Genomic DNA, 9,579 nt, shown 5'->3' with positions numbered 1-9,579 from the left:
AAAGGAGCCATAAGGGGGCTGGAGAGAAGTATAAACTCCATGGATAAGAACAAGCTCCATGAGAAAGAGAAAAGCCATAAAAGGGTAAAAGACATATATAAGCTGTGTATAAGAATCAGGCTGGACTTTCCTATGTTCTTCATGACAAAAAAGCAGTGCAGAAATTTTAATTGGTCAAGCAACCTTCCAAGGTGACATTTTCCTCCATACCTCTGTTATAGCCAGTAGGCAAAAAAAAAAAAAAAAGCAAGCAGCAGAACATTACACCCTGCAGATCAAATCTTGATGGGCTGCTCTCCAAAGGCTGCCCCAAGAAATTAGTAAGAATCTAAGATACAGCTCAGAAGCAAACTTGGTAAGTGGTGTGGCTGTGAAGATTATCAGGAAGGCAAAGATGGGCTGTCAAGCCCCAGCAGTAAATGAACAAGGTGCCCCTCTGCTTTACTAGCAAAGCATCCATCAGGGACAGAGGAATGTGAAATAAACCAGGAGATTCAGTCTGTATTGGATTGCTTTCATTTCATAAAACCTGTTGACATGAAGACTTGCCAGCAGCAAGTCAGTGGAACAGTCAGAAACAGGATCTTCTCTAAGGATCATAGATAACATCAGCTAAAAGTAGGACTGAAAAAAATAACCCCCACAACACCTTTCTAGGTCACTGTTCCCTGTAATCCAAAACTTCAAGGAAGCAGCTGAACTCAAGTTCGGCTGCTGCACAGCAGCACAGCTCTGCTGCAGTCCCTGGTGACAGCCTGACAAGTCAGTGGCTCAGGAGGTGTGCTGGGCAGCCCCACTGTGGGGGACAAAGGCTGCTCTGTTCCCTGCCCGTGGAGCGTGCGCATGTTCCCCGTGGGAGGAATGGGGTTCATGTGAGAACATTTCCTCGTTTCCCTGCAAGGAGAGGCTGTGAGTGACCTGGCTGAAACAGTGGCTCTCCCAGGGTATACCCAGGACACTGAGCAAGGGCTGGCCCTGAGTGCCCCAGAGGGAGGGGAGTCTGCCCACAAGCCTCAGGAAAAGCAGGGCTGGCACTTGGCACTTCCAAGGAATATGCCAGTGCCTTCACTGAATTAAACCATGGCCAACTTTGCTAACTCTGACCACAATTTACCAAGTGTAGGATAAGGGGCATTAGTCACAGGACGGAGCTGAAGCTGATGGGGAAGATCTGTTGAGGGATTAACAGTGCTCTCTGAAGGGCCAGAAGAGTCAGGAGGGATTTTATTTTTCCACCACCAGGATCAATTGTCTTTGGAGAATTAGGAAAACTCTTTGCAGAGAAAAGCTGTTCCAAATCAGGGTTTGGAGAGGAGAACAAATAAAAAAAATGTTCTGATAACAAAACCATGCTGAGAGGAACCTGAGACACAAGTATGGTATAAAATGAGAGCTATTCACTTCCCTGTCTCTACGCAAACACTTAAGCCTGGAATAACCTCTGCAGTAACCTCTACAGTACCCAGCATTCCTACTCTCTCACATTCCTTCTTTATCCCCTTCTCTCAGTGTTGTCTCAGTAAATCTTTGTACTCCAATATCCACTTGGTTATTGTGCTGTTATCCATCCCAGGTGTTTCTGAACTGGTAAACTGGAGCATGGACATCCCAGTCCTTATTTTTAAAATAAAGACATTGGCAGAGCAAATTGTAACAGCAAGATTCTACAAAACGGACTTGTCTTTACACCCCATCAGGTTCCCATTTCAAGCAGTGGTAACTGCAGTGTAATACACTTCTGAACTAAAATCTTTGTAGGGGTGCAAATATTGCAGTGCTTCTAATGCTCTTCCTCCCATAAAACAGCAGTGTAGTGTTAGGTACCAAAACAAGGATCCCTGAAAGCCAAACAAGGAGCTCCTGAGGACAAGGTAAGTTCCTTTGTATCAGAGAGGGGGCAGGTTTGAAAGGCTCCCACTTTACACATGGATGGTGAATCACTCCCCTCCACCTGCACATTTCCTTGGCTTCATTGCACAGATCCTGATTAGGTGCATGTGAGAGCTCTCAGCAGGTAGGACCATGAGGACCTGGAAGGGTTAGTGCCTGCCTTGCCCTATGCAAGGATTTGAAGATCTCAGTGGCGCTGTGGTGAATGGCCCTCATGTGCTAAAAGTGGCAGGCAGGAAGCCAAGACCTTTTGCAACAGAGCCCTTATCCCTGTAGGGCACAACGCCACTGCTACAGGTTAAAGGAGCTCCTTTAATGGGATGCCAAAGTACTGGAAGTGGTTGCAGCCTTCATGATAAAGAGACAACCACCTCTTGTAAACACATCATGTTTTCTTTAAGTGGTGGAGAGCATCAGAGCTCAGGGAGCCCATGGACACATTGGATAAAATACAGGCAGCTTTTGAGGTGATTTGGCACAAGTAACTTCAGGAGTTAAAACATTCTTGGATCATTTTTCCTCCAAAGGGAATACTATTTGTGGAGCCAAATCCCTCTTCACACCCCAATAACTGGGAACACATTTAATGCTGACAAACAACAGACATTTTATTGAGTCCCCTAATACTCACAAGAGATCATTAACAAGCCTTAACAGAAGCTGCTAGTGTCTACAATACAACAGCTGGCAGGGCTGATGTAAGAGCTCCAAAGCCTTCACGCTGTCTCCAGTTATCTCCCTTGAGAGATGTATTTAGGTCTGTTTTACAGCCAGGGAGATGAAAGTTTGGGCAGTACCTTCCCCTCTTCAAACACGTCTGTATGCATGCAGGGACACACCCGTGCCCACAAAAGAGTTGGAACCCAGAGGCTACCTCTCCTGTTCTGCTGCTCCAGCTTGGCTCCTGGAAGGGGGAGTTAGATTCACTGAGAGCCTGAGCCCACAGCCCAGTCAACCCCTTATGCACCTGCAGCCCTGCCACACCTTTTGGTTTGGGAATTAGAACTGTGACAGCCACCACCTATTATTCTTACCACAAAAACTAAGCTAAGACTGGAAGTTTTTTACTTGTTCCTAATGAATATCAGATAAATTGGAGTGTTTGGAGAAAGCACGTCCAGGAAAACAAAATGTATTTTATCGAAATGCTTTTATGTGGATTGAACTCCTGGTGGAGGGCATGCTACAGACCATAGCAACCATGGTAAGGGAGCTATCTGCCCTCACCTCCCATGCATGGGAACAAGCATTTGGATAGATAAGGACTCACTGCATGACTGCAAGTGTGAAAGTACATCCCATTTCTCCCACCTTTCCAAAAAACCCCAACATCCACTCACAATATATCCTTTCCTCAGTGCTGAGTGAGCTACACTTGCTTCCATCATGTTCTCTGCATCTTCAGCCCGCTGGGGGAGGATCCCTTGCTCAGGGGATGCCCAAGTCCCAGTGTTGAGGAGGATGTGAGAAAGTGGCTCAGAGCAGCCCCAGCTGCCCATGGCAGAAAGAAGAAATACAGCTCTGGAAACCCCTGGGACCACTTAGCTACTGATCCTGATGTTTGATGAGACATAATTGCCATACAGTATTTGAAAATACTGATTTGCTTGAAATCCATTGCAAAAAGCCCTGTGAAACAACCTTAAAAGTCTGCAGACCAGAAAACTCTAAAAATGAAATCCATCAGGCAGTAAAAGAAGTTACAATTCTGACTCCATACTCTGAACGTTCACATTTAAGCCCTACAGAAAGTTACGCAAGCACTTGAGACCAAAAACTAGGATCCAGTAAAGATTTATGTCCAAAGGGGAACATTATTTCTTGTCCTTGACAGCACTGAGCTTTATACAATATTCTGCAAATAAATCATATCTGCTGCTTCTGGACTACAGTTGTCAACCTTGGCTGCAGGGACACAAAAGCAGGAATTAAGCCTTCCAGAAGGAGGGGGGGGGAAAAAAAAAATCAATGGGTGCTGGTAGGTATTTGTTAACTGGTTTCTATTTGCTTTGGCCTCAGTTGGGAGAGCAATATACTCACATTAAGATACAAAAGTGATAATAAATCTCCCAGATTACACAAAAATGTTATATATTGCTTCCATATGATCAATAATTATAATTCTGTTTTCAGTCTGGAAATCAGTTGTGACCACAACTTTTGCAATCTATTCTGTACTCTTTTAAAAAGAAAAGGAACGACAACATTTTGTGACACTATTTTAAAATGCTTCTGTCTTTCGAAATTTCTCATATCGCACACAAGACACTTCTATTAATTACAATGAAGATAAATGAAGTGGAAAAGGCTATGAAGGATATTATTCAGGTTTAACAAAATTAAAATCAGTTGTTCTGATTTCATCTGTATTAATATTTCGTGAGTTTTGGGGTTTGATTTGGTTTTCATGTTTTGTTGGTTTTTTTTTTTAAACCCAACAGTTCACAAGTCTACATGCTTTACAATTGACTGGGCTGGGAGGAGCACTGGGTGAGCCCAGCACAGGATCAATGTTTTAGCACAGGAGTAATGTTTTAGAAACTCAGTAAGATGGAAAGAGTGCTGCTACAATGCCTGTTGCCCTGGATACATGGCACATCTATTGTTTGTGCCACTTCCGAACATTTTTCTGGATGAATTACTTTGTTAAATCAGAAATACATATGTTGGAGCCAATTAGATTAATTGCATCTTATCAAGAGCCACAGGTTAGCACAAACATCAGTAAGACACTACAGTATTGTCACTTTAAAACACAAGGCAACAGTTTTCTGTGTCTTAGATAAAATCCTGGCCTGCTGCAGCCAATGAATTGTGCATTTCCTCAGGAACAAGGCTTCACATACCAAATTCCAAACTTATCAGGCATAGAGCCATAAGAGATAAGGAAAAAATTGGGAGTCTTGCTGTTATTTTCTGGACACTTAGTGCTTTGCTTTCCCAAGATGGGTACAGTGCTGGTCACAGAGGCCTGCAAGGGATGTATGGAACTGCAACAGCATTTCTGGAGAAGCACAGAGCCATACAGGCCTTTCTCACAGCAGGACACAACAAACCCTCAGGACACATCAGATATTTCCAAGCACACAGGTCTAAGTTTCCTCACCCAGGCCAACTACTTAATGAGGAAAACGAGACAGCTTATCATCACCATGGTCACTCCAGAGCCAGGCAGGCAGGCTTTCTACACGCCTAATGCCTCATGTTCTCCACTTCAGACTACATATAGCACATTTAATGAAGCTTGAAGCTGTATCTGTCCTATACAGAACATTTATAGAGCACTGGAAGGGCAGAATCACAATGTATTTGCAGCACAGATTTTTCTCTTGCTGCATTTTCACCTAATGATACCGTGGAAGCAATAAAATATGAGGATAGGGTCTTTATCTGGAACAAACTCTACCGAGTACAATCTAAACACAAAAATCTCTTTTCCTGAGCATCAAGAAAGCATTTGAAAGAATTTCAAACAGATGCCCCAGCAAAATTACTTCCCCTGCCTCTTTTCTCATCCCAAACCCTTATTATTACTTTTTGATTGATTTTTCTTGGCTCCTACACATTCTCATGCTGATCTTCTTAGGTGGGCTCTATACAACCTTCCCAGTTTTCTTTCATCCCTCTAGTGTTCTTGCCAATAAATTATTCTAGTTTTATGAAAGGTTTCTTTTTTATTTCATAATAATTTTCTCTTGATCCAAAATGAACTAAAACTCAGTGGTTGGGTGTTTTGTTCTTTACTGCAACACTTGGACCGCCAACTGCTTTAAAAATGTATTTCAGCCTTCTCTGTTTATTTGAAAGCTGTTTCTTCCAAGAAGGCTAAGAATAATGTGGTTACCATAGTTTCCTTATCCACGACCAATAAAATGCAACTTGGAATACAATAAAACAAAGCCCAGACTACTCACAAAATGGAACTGAATGAGTGAGCACTGAAATCTTCACCCTACTCCTAGCACGATGGAAAATATTCAAGACTAATCAATAGCCAGCTTTTGGTCCAGCAGGGAAAATGAGGACAAGCCTGTCCAGCAATCAGCTATTTGAGATAATTCAATTCCAACACTTAAGATGTCTGTTCTTGTAGAATTCCCATCTCACAGATTTAGTATTTCACTGCAGAGATTTTTGTATTTTTCTGTAATCTCTTGTTCTGGGAAGTGATTGTGTAGGCAGCACTTTGCTAAGGCTCACTGGATCCCAGTGATGGATTAATTACCCGTAGGAACCAGTTGACAAAGTAAATAATGTACTGTTTGTTCTTACAGTTCTGTTGGCTCCTGAACAGGCAAGATTCTAGGGAACAAGCCAAAAATAATCTTTTTTCTTTCAGTCAACTGGCCAACAAAACCCCACATACGCTTCATAGATTATACAAATTACACCTGCTTTGGACACATCCATTTGCTTTCCTGATTACAAGTAATGGAATTTTACTCTGATAAAATGAATTTTTAAGAAATGGAAGAAAAGCAATCGTTCTCAATAATAATGAATAATGAAATAGAAAACCAGCACATGCACGATGGATACAGAGACCTGCTGACAAGTTTTTTTTCCCCGTGATTTTAAAGACTTGTAAAGATTTTCTTTAAAAAAGTAAAATATTTTGCCTTTTCTTAAAAAAAAAACAAAAAAACACCAACAACAAAAAACCAGAGGATATTCTGTTTGACGAGTCTGAGTAAGAAGACTTACCAAGGCAAGCACCTGAATGGGAGGGAAGCAGAATCCTCCTCCTACAGACTCAGTGCATGCTGTGGGACTGACTCCTGTGGTGCCTGGACTCTCATGAACACAACCAGGTAAACATGGAAGAACACATGAACACAACTCAAGATTTGCTGGTGCCCTGCTCATGTTTTCTTGCCAGTGACAACAGCCCAAGATGCCTGAGTTTAAATTAAAAAGCTCTGGCCATGGTTTGATAACCCCTGGATGTGAGCAACAGAGGAAGAAAATAAAGCAACTCCCTTCCTCACCCCAGGCACCCAGGGCTGTAGGTGGGGATTCTGAGTAGAGGGAGTAGGAGAACTGCTGGAAGAGCATTTACTTTTGTTGTTTTTGACAAAAAGCTGCTGTTCTCACTGTGCAGCTTTCTGGAGTTTTTCAGATCCCAGAAGCACCACCACTAGGTGTATCAAACACACATAGTGAGAGCCAATTAGTTATAGTTTAGCCACAGGAAAATATAATACTTCTTTTATCCTTGCCTTCTCATCTTGTGAAGGTCATGTACAGGAAACAGAGTATAGGAAAGTGAGAAAGAGGGTGTAGGAGTTCAAGAGATCACTCATATGGTGAACATGCTCTACTCTTTCAATGCAAATTCACCTCCCAGAAAAAGGATTATGTGTGTAGCAGGATGCCAGTTCTAATGAATAAGAAAAAAATAGTACTCTTACAGGAAAAACATCTTAGATCCCGTTAATATGTTGCTCATTGCATCATTTAAACCAAGCAGTACATTTTAAAACTGCTCCCGTCAAATTAATCAGGCTCCGCACCATAAAAGAAAATAGCTAAAAGCAGTGACTAAAAAGGTAGGCCTTTCACATCCCTAGATTGAATTAACTGGGGAATAGGAAGAAACAATGAAGACCAAGCCTATATTAAACTTTGCACCCTTCTTACCTATGAATAAAGAAATAAATAGGGCAGGGATTTTTTCAGCATTTCCTTTATGCCTTGAGTACAACACACTCCAAGTATGAACAGCCTGGCCAGGCTGCTCATTAGTGTTTTTAAACTTTTCAACCAAAAACACCTAAGAGGAGAGTCACCTGCTCAGGACCTGTGGCTCTGCCTTGCCTTAGGGACACCCTGTTGCCACCCAACTGAGTATTGTACCCACAGTAAATGACGTTTGAAGCCCCATCCTCGGTGCCATTAGCAGTTTACTGGTGGTTAACAAGAAGCAGCAGCATCCTTGCTCAGGCTGTGTGAGGCAGAGCAGCACGTACCTCGTTGATGGCCAGCTGCTCGCCGCCTCCCCCGGGGTGCCCGTAGCGGTGGTTGGAGCTCCGGAAGTCCTCATACAGATCCTCCTCGCTTCCCACATCGTCTGTCAGGGCTGTCTTGTCCAGTGCTCCATCAGCAATCACTGCAACAACAAAATGCACAAATTGCTACAGACCACGAGAGCTTCAGCAGCTCTGCACTAGGAGAGGAGCTTACTGGGGCAAGGGACACCATAACACAGCATAAAGGAAAAATAGGAAACTACACAGGCAATTTCAGGTCAGAATTCCAGCCTCATGCATGCCTGTTTTTCAGAGAATTTTTCTCTGCTCATGTTTTACCACCATAAATTATTGTGTATTTTTCTAGACTGGAAAATACAATTTAAAAAAGTTCAACAACTGCTACATGTTGTAAAGGAAAGATCAAGTAAGCAGAAAAAAACAGGGTCTGAAAAAAGGCGCCGAGCAACGATGGCATAAATATGATTTTATTGGGACCTTGCTGTGTTGACAGGAAACTGGACAAGGTAAGAAGCAGCTCATGTCTGCTACTGCATACCTTGAGGATTATGATTTGCCAAATCCTAGCAGGCCAAAGGAAGTCTCAGCCTTAGGGAAAAATATTCACCTTCCTCTTTGTCCACACATTTATTTGAGAACACTTTTTGTTTGCTCCAGAATTATCCCTTATTACCACAGGAGGGCCATTCTGCTCGGCACAGCCCCAAACAAGCTACAACAGATAATGGAGGGTTCACAGTCTGTAGCTAGAACAAACATTGAAGTCTCAAGAGATAAGCCTGAGAGAAATAAAAATACTGCATTTATACTCTGGGCACAGAAGAAAGTGTCACTTCATCTGTTTCATAGGCAGGACCTTTTCCCTAAAGTGTCCTCCAGGTATTAGCAAATACCCTTCAGTGCCATGTAGTGTCATTCATCCCATCCCTGTACTGGTTACTGAGCATGAACTTTCTGCTCTCAAATCTGTGAAAAATGACAGTGATTAAAGAAAACACTTGCTGACATATTCATCTGGATTAGCAACTACTAGGGCAACAGTTTCCATGACAAAGCAGTGGGCTTTACAAAGATTTCTGACCATGAAGCAAGTACCTACAGAAACATGATGCAGAGAACTGATATAACTGTTAATTTTAGTTCAATGGACTTGACATGGCTGCAGGAGTAGAGCTGAATGAAGTGAAAACACAGATATTACTATCAGCACTCCTGGAAACAGTCTTGGCTGGGCAAGTTACATGATGTTACACTCAACATTTTTGCAGAACAGGTGAAAAAATCTTCTGAGCTTGACCTTGTAGAACTTTAATGGGAAGTGACTCACAAATCTGCTCTTGAGCCTTCATTTCCCTTCATAATGCCAGAGCATCTTATGCACCTAATTGTGCCAATGGGTCCAAAAAGAGCACCTAGCAATTCATTAGCTTATTATTACCTGAAACCAAAGTTGCACCACATTAGCACTGAATAACATGCTGGCAGAGGTTACAGCCAGACCTGCAAAGCTCATCCTCATCAACACTTTCAGTACATGGGATGGTTTGTTAAGGCTGCACCACCTTATCGCTTCTATTAACGGTGAGGTGTAAATTCAGTGTAGCAGCCATCAGTTCAGTGCAGTAACTTGACATCAAAATGACAAGTATGAGCTATTTTTAACTAAATACTTGCTTGTTTGTGCTTTGGATCCAATAAA

The 9,579-nt window shown here is 42.4% G+C and overlaps 1 protein-coding gene across 2 annotated transcripts in view; it reads right to left on the bottom strand.

The window, feature by feature from the left end:
- Positions 1 to 9,579, bottom strand: part of ARHGEF4 (Rho guanine nucleotide exchange factor 4) — a 213,581-nt gene that overhangs the window by 38,820 nt on the left and 165,182 nt on the right. For both annotated transcript variants that reach the window (XM_085069766.1, XM_085069767.1), the window contains one exon: positions 7,860 to 7,999. In XM_085069766.1, coding sequence (XP_084925892.1) covers positions 7,860 to 7,999 — 140 coding nt within the window. The remainder of the gene's footprint in view (positions 1 to 7,859; positions 8,000 to 9,579) is intronic.

Source organism: Lichenostomus cassidix, chromosome 9, assembly GCF_008360975.1.
Source record: "Lichenostomus cassidix isolate B80296 chromosome 9, HeHo_3.0, whole genome shotgun sequence".
NCBI lineage: Eukaryota > Metazoa > Chordata > Aves > Passeriformes > Meliphagidae > Lichenostomus > Lichenostomus cassidix.
The sequence above is the reverse complement of the archived record's forward strand: the minus strand, read 5'-3'. Positions and strand labels throughout refer to the sequence as shown.